Source organism: Mustela nigripes, chromosome 9, assembly GCF_022355385.1.
Source record: "Mustela nigripes isolate SB6536 chromosome 9, MUSNIG.SB6536, whole genome shotgun sequence".
NCBI lineage: Eukaryota > Metazoa > Chordata > Mammalia > Carnivora > Mustelidae > Mustela > Mustela nigripes.
Window position 1 is genome coordinate 22,485,197 of NC_081565.1, and position 12,257 is coordinate 22,497,453.

A 12,257-nucleotide genomic window follows, 5' to 3' on the forward strand; every position below is an offset into this window, starting at 1 on the left:
TGCGGGCGTGTCACTGCGTGGCAGATCTGGCCTCCGACCCCCCCCCCACCCCCAGTCAAACAAGCAGCCGTGGGTTATAAAAACACAGCACACACTGGGTTTTAATGAGAAAATAATTGTATACTTGCATTGAATGCCTCACAATCACTATAAAACCGAAGCAGGATAATAACATTTAAGTGGTTAACATACACAGGAGAGCCAGATACAGAGTATAATTTTCAAACACAGTATTGCTGCTTTCCCCACTCTCCTCCTCCAAAAAAAAAAAAAAAAAAAAAAAAAAAGTCATTTGGGTCCAGGGCAACACAAAATCAATATTGGCAGCTCACTCACTGAATGCTTAAAATTCAGGAAATTGGTTCTGTCACTAAAACTGGATATAGTCACCATCTCTAAACACTTAGGCTATTTTTTTTTCAATACATAGTTTAATTACATCCATTCTTTAGTTGGAAAAATGTTTAATTGTCTTCAAAGAGTCGACACTGTTGTAGTGTTTCTTGTTATGCTTTATGTGTGTGTGTGTGTGTGTATTGTGTGTCTATGTGGACACTGATCTATATACTGCTTATATGTCATCGTCTAGGGTAGGCAGCATGCAGAGGTGTGAAGAGGCAAGGAAACTGTGTTGTGTCAACTAAGTGGAACACAGCCTCGCCTCCTACCACTGACAGACCCTGTTTCCATAATTTCTGGATGAGAAAGCCAAGGCGTGTCAGTAGTTCATCAGCCCCCGAGGAAAGTGAACATCTATAAACACTGTGGAAAGGAACACTTTCAGGAAAGCTTTTAACATCTACAGAATCTAAATATTTGTTATAGTTGAGATTAACAAGCTTGCGTGCTATTTGGGGGCAGGGACGAGCATCAGAGGCTGATTTTCAGGGCAAGCCTCTTCCTCTTCATGGATTACGCAGGAATGACTCTCCTCCAGGGGTCTGCTGCATCTTCAGAAGGTTCAAGGGGTTCATTTGGGATCCCAGAGCCTAGCAGGGTGCGATGTACAAAGCCCCGTATTTTCTGAAGGAGTAAAAAACTCAAGAGCTCAGAGAAAATCTGGCTCTTCCAAGGGAACTGTAATTTACATTTTCATAGGATCGGGAGTGAGTGGAGCAAGGAAATTGCCATCAGTCATCAGAAGGCAGCAGAGGGAACAAGCAAAGGCTGGAGATGATGGGGCCATAGGTAAGCAGCTTTGGGACTACGGGAGGGTCACGGAAACTCTGCATTTGTTGCCTTATCGACGCACGGAGCACGCACCCAGGGACTCGGCTCTAGAACTCTGCACAACGTGATTCATGCTTCTGGTTCAATGAGCCGGAGTCAGCGGCCAACTGGTCTGCCTCTAGAGCGATTCCATTAATTGTGTGACCTCCTAAGCTTTCAATCCGCAGCAAATTCTCTTTTTCAAATGTAGGTTTTAAAGTGGGTGGGTACACAGCTTCCATCAAAACTGAACAAAAACCTGCAGGTCAGTCCTGAGGGCTGTTTCCTCTTGTGAAAGACGGTGTTTGTCTCTATCACGTCTGGATCACTACCAGAGGCAGAGTCAGTCCAGAAAGCATGAAGCATGTTCCGTTTTTTGGTGCTCCGCCTAGACCCACTTCACTCACCAGCCATCCTAGCTACCGCTGTGCCCCCGGGGCCCCACGAAGGTCTTGTCCCAGCTGTTTTCAGTCCTGTGCCTGCTGCGGGAAGGCTGGAAATCCTCAGGCAAAGCAGCCTTCCTGGGTTCCCCCCATTCCACCCATCAGGACTCCCCACCTAACACAGACCTTATTTTCCTGGGCACGTCTGTCTCCACGCCAGGCTCCCCAACTTGAAAAAGAATTCCTTGCCGTAGGGATCTTTGTTGTGTTCCCGGTGGCCAGCACATTTGGCTGAGTAGCCCTTCAGAATATTCAGGACAAAAAACCATATAAGGATGGTGCCCACCCCCCATCTCTAGAGTTTGGCTTCAAATAGCAGTTTCCCTTGGCAGTTTGAAGGATCCTTGTGAGGTATCAGACAGGTGCATTTTTACTTAATGCCCGCTGCTGGTCTGTGAATAAACCTTCCCCCCTAAAGTCAACACTAGTCTATTAAGAGAAGCAAAGATAACGTGCCTAACATCTACATACACACTGTTGTGGCATCGCTACCTATCAGAGTAACATAGCAGAGCTTATGACATAACAATATAAAAACAAAAAAGAATTTTAGTGAGGTCTGGCTTAATTATTGCTTTTTTAAAAACCACAGTTTTGAAAGAAATAGGAAGAAGAAAAAAAAAAAAAAAAAAAAGGCTGGTCTTTTTTTTTTTTCTCATGGCCAGAATTAAAAATGTTTCTCATCCAGAAATTCAGGGCACCCAATTATGGGATACCCTTTTCATATTGCTTTAAATGACAGAGAGCAAAGCTGGCGTCCTCCACAGTGTACTAAGCTATGAATACAAAGCATGAGAATAAATACGGTACTTTTCTCAATGTCAAATTACAAAACCGCTCCTAACATTTCAATGGCGACTCCTGCAAATACCAGGTTAGGTCAATTTAATATTACAAATACTGTATCCGGTCGGTGCCTCTATATCCCTTTTCATAAAAAAAGAAATTCTCACTCACTCCTGACACTGGCAAACAGCTTTGGAGGAAATCACTGTACACCCTTGTCCCAAGATCATTCTGGAACTTTCATTCTTGTACACACCCTTGACCCAAACACACTAAGGCACACACACGCTCACACACACACACATACGTGTACACACACAACCCTCTTTAGGAATTGTAGCCGATTCCAAGCCTGCACTTAAAATTTCTATTCTATATTTTTCTCTTGATCATCCTGAAAAACACTGGTTGCTCAGCAAAAATAGTATCTTTTACTTCCTTGTTTTCCCACTTCCTCCCTCCCTGTTTCTCTGTCTACCTTCATGACCTTTTCTTTAATGTCTCCTTTCTGACTGATCCAAAATAATCTATCGTTCTTCCTCCCAAGGTCCAGTTTATAATATAAAATATAGCTATAAACACCTTTTTATTTCCTGTCCTCTGCCTCAGGCAGAGTTTGCCCTTTTTCAATGATTGCCACTCCAACAATATCCCTACCGTCTTGAGCCAAGCTGTTGAATGTGTACAGGTTTCATACATGGATACGCTCCCCCCATCCCATCATAAAAATAGTTGTTGCCCACTAAATAGAGCTTTCGTGTGAAGAGAAACATAATTGTGAAAATGTGTTCTCATGAACAGCAAAGTAGTCAATACTCAAACCAGACGAGATCCTAAAGCTAAAACAATCCATTTGGTTTGGCTTTCTCCCTCCTTCTCAACCCCTTCATGTAGAATAGATTGTGTTTGCAAGATGAAGAAAGTGTCTCCAAAAGGTGGATTTTAGGTATTGCCATCACTGATTGCTCCCAGTTAAAAACAACTAAATGGAAGAGAAATGGATTCCTAATGGTCTCTTCCGGGCAGATAGAGAGAAAATTGCATTTTGTTTTATGGCTGCTGGAGTAAACAGAGTTATCCCAACACCTGGGATGCCGTGAGTGAAGGTGGGAAGCCAGTGTAGGAAGTACCCCAGGCCCCGTGGCTTGAACCGGCGTGGGCTCTACTGCTCTACGTGGCCAGTGTTACCAATGTTTGTCCTCATCACCCAGAAACGCTGGTCTTAGTTCTGCCCGTGGCAGCCGTGTTGACTCGTTACTGCTTTGTCCTTGTGAGTCGAAGGACTGGTCCAAATCCAGGTGATTCTTTAAGTCTTTTAAAAAAAAAAAAAATCCTCTCTCTTTTGACTCCTGGGTGTTTCTAGGGTTTGATGGGTGGGCTTCTTTTCACTTGATTTTTCATCATTGGTCATTGCAGCTTCTGGTCTACATAAGGATTGTGGAGTTTGTTCGCACTTTAATAAATATTCCATTAAAATGCTTTGATGTGTGGATTTCTTGGTTTCTTGGGAACCCAAGCACCAAAGAAGCTTCTGGGTGGAAGGAAGTTTGTTATTCATTGTCCTCTTCCTCCTGGTTGGCATAAATCCCTGCCTCCCAGCGCAAGGCCAGGGCGCTCTTTCTTCGATTAACCCGCGTGGCCTCAAGGACCTGAAGAGAGAAGGAAAAAAAATGAATCAGAGATCATGGATGTTCACTATGTACACAAACCAGCTTCTCCGTTTCTTTTGTCCTTTCCCTCTCAACGGCATCCAAGAAAGGGAAAGTAGTAGTGTCTGGTATGGCCAGGACGTAGAAGAGACATGGGAAATGAAGTCGGATGGATGTGCTGGATATGCATTCATTTCATTGCCAAATTTCATTTGCTATTTGACTCATAAGTTTTCAATATAAAAAGATTTAATTTCCCTGAAATGTTTTGCATGTCCATCTTTTTCTTCCAAATTTTTATTTAAATTCTGGTGGGTGAACATAGAGTGTCGTATTGGTTTCAAGAGCAGAATTTAGTGATTCAATACTTACATATAACACCCAGAGCTCATCACAAGTCTGGACATGTTTTTGAACTAGACTTGACTCTGCGTTGTGTTTCGCTAACACAGTGGTTCTCTACATGTTATCCGATCAGTGCTGTCTGATGGAAATGTTCTGGATCTGTGTCATCAACATGGTAACCACTGAGCTACATGACTGTGGAGCACTTGGAATAAGACCAGTGTGGCTGCGAAACTAAAAATTTAATTTTAATTCATTTTAATATCCTCACGGACCTTGTGACTACCATATTGGACAGCACAGGTTATCAGTTGTCTCAGTCTCTTTGTAAACAAGCAAACCAGAAAATAATCCCAAACAGCTGGGCCAGTGTGAATTCCATCCGTCAAACTTTGTGGACATACATAAGCCGTGATCATATTTATATCATGAAAGTCGATTTTGGTAGAACTCAACTTCCAACAGAAACTAAGTGAAAAGAAAAAGAGCTTCCCAGGCCAATTAAAGCAACCTGAGCATAGTGATGCAACATCAGGACCCAGGTGCTAATCAATGAAATCCAAGGTCACAAAATCAAGGACAGGTAGGCTCACCACCATCAGGGCAAGGCCCCCCTCCCTCCAGTTCACCCGAGTATTCTGTGGACTCCAGAGGGAAAACTTCATTCAGGCTGTTCCAGCTCTGGTTTGATGGAGATGAGATCCAGATGGATGACATTCAGGTGGCCCACATATGAGAAATGACTCGATTTCATGACTCTGCACCACAAGCAAGCCCATGCGTGCCAACCACTTAAATTATGGTGGCATTAGCTTAGGACATGCAGGTTCTGACATTAAAGTCTAGCAGAGCCAGCACTGTCTGATGATCCGAACTGCAGTGAAGGCTTTGCTGATTCTCAGAACAATCATTTTGGCAAGGGCCAGAAAGGCGGGCAACTCCAGAGCAGCAGGGAGATGCAGGCTGCAGGCAGTCTTGAGCACGAGCAAGTTCTAGGGAGATTCACGACTGGGGGGTCCATCTCAACCTGCTTCTTTGGACACTGACAAATAGATGGACTTCCCAGACCCACCATGTGCTTTCCTCTGGGAAGCCTTCCCCAGGCTCCCCAGTGGGGACAGCTGGACCTACCATGTAGGACGCACTTAGCCATGTCTCCTAAATGAATGTTCATCGTTAAGCAATAAGCCATGTCGCAGGGTCTTGTGTGTAAGCATACTACAGTCACTTATTCAATATCTAAGAATAAGAGACTGATAGAGGCAAAGAAGTGTAGTTTAGTAGAGAATTGTCTAGAAGGTCAGTGTGTGGTAACACGGTACTAAGAGAGGGTACTGGACTGGATCAGGAAGTCCTCACTTTCTTTCCAGTTCCGTCTGGAACACGGTATTGTTCATGGCATCTCGTGTCTCAAGTTTCTTCATCTGCAAGATGGAGACAGCACCTGCCCTGGGTCGCAGGCGTTCTCCGGAGACAGTGCTGACTCTGAAGCCCAGGCATGTCTAGATTTAAATCCTAATGACTGTGTGACCTTAGAAAAGTCATCTATCCCTGGGCCTTAGTTCTCTTAGGTGTGAAATGGGAATCCTAAAAGCTATAGTTCAGAGCTGGCCGAAGGAATAAATGATACAATGTACGTACGGCCTAGTTCCCTGTGCTCCGCAACTTTGTGAACTGTAACGATTTCCATCATTATTGGAAGGGGGTTGTAAATGATGAACTGTTCAGATGTAAGGCATTTTTATAAGGAGCACTACACCATTTACTGTCTCCAGGTAATCCAAGGCTTCTGGTGAGGACTGGCTCAGGGCTGAAGGCATCCCACAATGACCTTTTGAAGATTTAAAGGCCAAGCCCCTGGAGAAAGTATCTAAATGAGCATTTATTCCATAATTAATTCAGAAGACAGTAATGTCATATGTGCCTATGTGGGTGTGGAGCTGATGCCCTAGGCCGCTGTGCCACACTGCGGCTCAGTGTCCATAAGGAGTCTGTCGAAAGAAGCAACAGAAAGAACAATACTCCTCCACAGGGAGGGAGAGAGGAAAACGTTAAAAAATTTGAAAATAATAATAAAAAGTCTGATTTAAAGGTTTATCATTTTCACAAATTCAGATTTAGGTTTGGTGAGAGGGAGAAAAATCAACTCTCTTTGAACAACCCCCCTAATATTAATTTTCTGTCTCTGGTCCTTGAGGAATTCAAGCAAATTTGCTCGTTTCTCATAGAAACCAACAGACGATTGTACTTGGGGGGATGGGTAACAAAAGACAGAGGGGTTAAGGAATGTCCGTGACTCCATTCACGTTAATATTCTGTCTTCCTAAGTCCTCTTCAGTTGAAGATAGACGGGGCCCAGTGTTATCTTCCTTGGACATACCTGATTTTTGTTATTCTTAATTATGTTAACTCAAAGGGGATGGGGCCTAGGACCTCTTTCTTCCACTGCCATTGCCGAGATGAGAACCACAATTAGTCATCGAGGTGGGTCCATGGGATGATACAACTTTTATTATTTTATATCTTATGAAAGAATACTCTTATCTTTCAAACGAAGATTACTGATAATCATCAGCTTCCATCTCTGGTAGTAATTATTTTGCAAGATAGGGAGATTTTAAAAATATATTGTGCTATAAGTAAGCATAACCATCCTGAAGAATAACGTGCAGTATGTCATGAGTGGGAGCATGGGGAGAAAGCCTCTGACCAGTATTTCCCTCCGAGAAGAGAGAAATTCTTCCAGAGCAACGCATAATGTTCATTGAAACATTGTTTGTAATTGCAAAAAAATAAGGAAACAGAGAGAGAGGAACCAACATCATCAACAGAAGGATGAATAAACAGTGATATATTCATTCGACGGGGAACGATACAGCAGTCACAATGAATGAGCCAGAGCCCTCAGTAACCCTGTGTTCACATCTAAAGACAATGTAGACAGAATAAAGGAGCAGAGGATGTAACAATGTGATATGTTTCTGGAAAGTTTTAAGGCATGCAAAAACCAAGATGTCACCCACGTAGACAAACATATGAAATATAACTATAAAAACATGCACAGAAAGGATTAACAGTAAACTGAAGAAACATCACCTCTCCGGAGAGAGAGAAGTGGGGGCTGGGGAGAAGTAACAAGGGAGCTCGAATGGTATTTGCAAAATTAATAGTAATGGTATTAATTATTAATACCTGTTATTAATATTAATAATTTAAAATATTAAGCAAATATTATGAAATGATAAGCATGGTCAAGCCTGGATGGGTAGGATTTATTGCTTTATTATCTCTTATCATTGAAACATTTGAATGCCAACTCCATGACGTTGGGGACTTGGTTTCGTCAAAGGCTCTATTTCTGGAACCTCAAAGAGGGCCTGGGGTGTCCTAGGTCCTCAATAAATTGTTAACTGAGAGAATGAATGAATGATTTTCCCTACAGTTCTGAATACTTGCAATAAGTCTTTTATAAATAATAAAATTCTAAAGAAAAAATACAAAAACGTGATTTTGTAGCAAAAAAAGGAAAAATATTTAAAAATTAGAGGAAAATGAAAAATACTGTGATTTTTCATAGCACAGATATTTGTGAATTCTGTGAAAAAGGAAACTGTAGAAGAAGGGAGGAACTTGGAAATTCAATGCTTAAGGAGCTTCCAAAAAACCCAACCAACCAACCAACCAAAGGACTGGATCCACAGCTCCGTCCTCGTGAGCTGCACTGTCTTCTAACCACACCAGACTATCTTTGCTATCAGTGCCCGAAGAAACTACCATCTGTGCCTTTGCATGCAGACCCCTTCCAGATCCATGAGCAGGGCAAGGTCTTCTCTGGTCCCACCACACAGCACAGCAAAGCACAGCAGCAAGGAGCCCTTTTGCATTTACCCCAACATTTCCAGGCAGTCCCCAGAGTCCCCAGTTCCGAAAAGGCTGGAAGAAAGAAACACGGGAGACGAGCTGGGTCCTTGCCCATCTCCTCGAACACATCAGGAAATGGCAAAACCACAGGAGCATGCACCTGGCTCAGGCATGCAGGAACAGCAAGGCAAACAAGTGGAAAAGTACCTCGGAAGTCACCTTGCAAGACAGTAACTTAGAGGTGTACTGGCAGAGAGGGAAAAGAGCAGGGTTAGTACATAGCAGAGACACACTCGCACAACACCCTCCCCCAGCTGGAAACCGGGTGCCACGCTGGGGGTGGGCGGGCGGGGACGGAACATCGGGAGGCCATCACACACACACGTGCCACACTCGCTTCATCTGATATTAGTTTATTTAAAACTTTATCTTGGGGAGCACACAGATACCCTGCTATTCATTAATAAAAATATCAGATAAGCCATACTTTGTTAATTCAACATTTGCTGCTTCCATTTTTCTGTGTTTTGAATTAACAAGAGTCCTCCCCACCCCTGTGTGCAGATGGCCGCCCACCAACGAGGTCTTCGATGGCTATACTGGATTTGCTAGAATCTATAGCCAACCAGCCTCTTCTCTTCCTGTAGTTCCTTTGAACCCCACAGCAGTCTTGTAGCCCACTGTCCCCCGAAGAGAAGATCCAAAGCACAGGAAGGACTTGATTTGGATGCAAGGTTTGTGGGGGCAGATTCTGTGAGCCAAACTATGGCCAGCACCGCCTAGGGAGGGCACACAGCCATCCCTGTCACTATTTTGGGGGGCCTGGATGAGTTCCTGACAGCCGGGTGATCATGCAGGAACTAAAAGACCCTTTAGTTCCTGTGGGAAACTCAACGTCTCTGCAAGAAAATCTCCAAACAAAATGGGCCAGCTAAGGGAAAGGACATAAAAGAATGGACTTTGGGCAGCCCCCTCTGGAACTATGGTAATGGTAATGACCTTGTGTTTACACAGCTTAGGACACTGGAGGCATTTCTCAGTCTTGGCCGCTGGCATCCATGGACTGGTTAGGTGAGGTCCAATGTCTGTGGTCATTATCGGCTATTAATGTGTCGCGCTAAAAATTACAGTTCTGTGATGGTCAAGGCTGATGACCCGGGTCTGATGAATTCTTTTTGTACCCCCACAGAGCAGGAGCAGCTAGGAGAAATCTAGGTAGCACGAAACATCCTTGATTGTGGCTAAGCTTCCCACGGAGCTGTGGTGTGGGGCACAGGACAGGACTCCCTCGTCCATTCCCTGAGAGTAAGTATGGCCACAGGGTGTCTTGGTTTGAGGGGGAATGTGTGTGAGGAATTCTTAGAAAAGCACGCTAGCCCCCAGCTTTGACTTAGCCCAGAAGAACAGGTGAGGCCTTCTCTTATTCCAAAATAGGCAGGGACGACTGAAAGATGCCTCAGTAACTATTTCGGGGGCAAGGGAGAGTAGAAACCCTCCAAAAGCAGACCCTATGCTAGAAGCGGGGTTGGGGCCGAATGCCTACAGGAGACTGTAATTTGGGTGCAGGTCAGCATCTCTGCGGTGAGAAAGGGAAGGCAAATCCACCAACTTGTTCAAGAGCATCACTGACTCAAGAACCCGTTCCCTTCAGAGGCTCAGGGAACAAGTGGCTAGAAAAACACTTTTGCCTAAACATCGTTCCTTTGCAAGGCACCAGGGAACCTTCTAGGAAACTATGATTCACCAGCCCATCGTGTGTTACAGGATGGACCAGAGATGGCCATCAGGCCCAGATAAGGGGACACTTTCACAAAGAAAACACTTCCAGATACGAGCAATCCATAATCAGAACAGGACCGTTGCATCTGGGTGTGTGGTGCACATGAGGCACAGAAGAACCAGGCTGAGCGGGTGCACGGGGTTGCAGCTAGGTCCGCTCACTGCCCTCCCAGTGAGGCAGGGGTGCATCCTGGAACATAAAAATAGGTGCTTTTTTCTAATTTGTACAAAGGCCCTGTGGAGGCTGGTAAACCAGGGTTAAGGGGCTAAGGGTAGAGAAAGCAACGTCGCTACCCCCAAATTAATGGAGGGGTCTCTTAGTGGGGCCTGGCCAAAGCCCTGAGCAGGGAGGCACTCCTTGGTGACCATCTCACACAGTGCAAGGAAACCAGCAGGTGGCACCCGTCCAAGGTCAGAGCCGGTAACAAGGGTGGCCAAAGGGACCTTTTTCCAGTTCCTTGTTATTGACTTTTTCACCAACTGTGAAAGGAGCAGACATCCACAGGTGATGTAAGATCCCCAATGCAGTGCTTTGTGGGTAGATACCCCAAAAGAGAGCTGGGATTGAACTTCCCATCTTCTGTTGTTTTCGAAGCATTCACCTTGTTTCCAGCAGAAGAGGGCCAGCTCAGACACATGAAAAAGGCCACCAAATACTGCAGCTTCCCCCACACGATCCCCTGGCAGGGGATCCAGGAGCCAGCAGCCTCCTTCCGGTCTGGCATACAATTTTTTAAAAAGTGGGAAAATTTAAGCTGGAAATGAGGCAGGGACAGGACTCCAGAGACCACTGCTGCTCCAGGGTGGGGAAAAAACTCATCTGTCTGGAATGGCAAGCATGTCTTTCTCAGGGGTTTGCAAAAACCACTCATGAAAACTCTAGGCATAGCTTCCTTTGGTTCCTCTGTCTTCTCTTTCTTCTGTCCTTCATGCTCCATAGGACCATGGGTCTACCGTATCACTACACAGACAGGCCAACTGCCCCATATTAGGTCTTCCTTCCCCTCAGTAAGCGAGTAAGAATTCTTTTCATTCCAGTCAGAAAGAGCTCGCTGCTTCCCCTGAGCAAACACAAAGTTTGGTCCTGAGTGTGTGTGAGGGACCCATAGTGCTGTCCAGTGACCTACTGGGAAGAATATTGGCAGGTGGATGTGTCAGGTGACGCTGGCCTCAGGTGAGCCAGATAAGGCTCCTGGGGGGGGGGGCGGCTAAGGAGTCAGGTTGCACCCTCAGAATAGTGTATGGGAACGGCACTGGGAAAACAGAACTACCAGCTTCTGGGGCAGGGAAGCCAGGTACACAAATATCAAGCAACCCATTGGCTCCCTTTGATTATCCTTCTGGTAGAAGAGATGATTAAAGAAGGGGCCAGAAACAGCTAGAAAGACAAATGAAGTCTGTTCATTCCTGCAGGGAAACTTTGACACGTTCCTCAGCAACTGATGAAGAGACAGTAGAAAGGATCCCCGGGATGAAAGGGTCTAAGGGGTGAACGAACAGGTGGCACGAACATCAAGTTTAGCTGATGGTCACTTACGTGCTTTAGAAGCAACCTGAGTAGGCTTTTGAAGTTCTGGGTATAGAGGATATAGTGAACTGCATAGATTTTGCTCTGTTCCTAAGTTTCCCACAACAACAAACTTAGTTCTCTTGTATCTCAAGGACAGTGTAAAACCCCTGGCTCTGAATCCAAGATCTGGGGATATTAATAGCCTGATTAGTTAACGGGTTTCTTCCTTATGCAAAATGTTTCTTTACTTGAGGAAAAACTGACATGGGAGCCTGCCACTTGGGTGGTTAAGTGAGGGGTAAGGCGTATATTGAGACGTTGATTCCAGGTAGCGTCCTGAAGGCGAAGGGGAAAGCCGGTCTGGTGGCCTCCTGAGTTTGCACGAAGGCAGTTTTCAGCTCTGTTTGCTGAGTGGGCGGCCGCAGGCTCTTCACTTCTGTGGGTAGTGTGTGCCTCTAATGGACGCACAAAAAGCACACACCAGAGATACGCGGCCGGTGCTTAGAAAACACTTGCACGGGGCACACGCAGAGTGCTTCCATTCGTTCCTCCCCTTCCGTGCCAGGATGCAGGGGCCCCTCAGCTAACCGCCCCCACGGCTGCTGATACACAGTGAGGACTCCCTGGAAGGAAGCAAGCAAGCACCTCAAAAGCACAGGCCCCAGAAAATACCTA

At 45.2% G+C, this 12,257-nt stretch overlaps 1 protein-coding gene across 4 annotated transcripts in view; it reads right to left on the reverse strand.

The window, feature by feature from the left end:
• Nucleotides 1-99: 99 nt before the first annotated feature.
• Nucleotides 100-12,257, reverse strand: part of PALM2AKAP2 (PALM2 and AKAP2 fusion) — a 446,352-nt gene continuing 434,194 nt past the window's right edge. For 2 of the 4 annotated variants that reach the window (XM_059411096.1, XM_059411100.1), the window contains 2 exons: nt 8,501-8,539; nt 100-4,087 (listed from right to left, as the gene is read on the reverse strand). In XM_059411096.1, the coding sequence (XP_059267079.1) occupies nt 3,989-4,087; nt 8,501-8,539 (138 nt within the window). In that variant the 3' untranslated portion in view covers nt 100-3,988. The remainder of the gene's footprint in view (nt 4,088-8,500; nt 8,540-12,257) is intronic. The other 2 variants (XM_059411097.1, XM_059411099.1) reach the window with 2 other exon arrangements.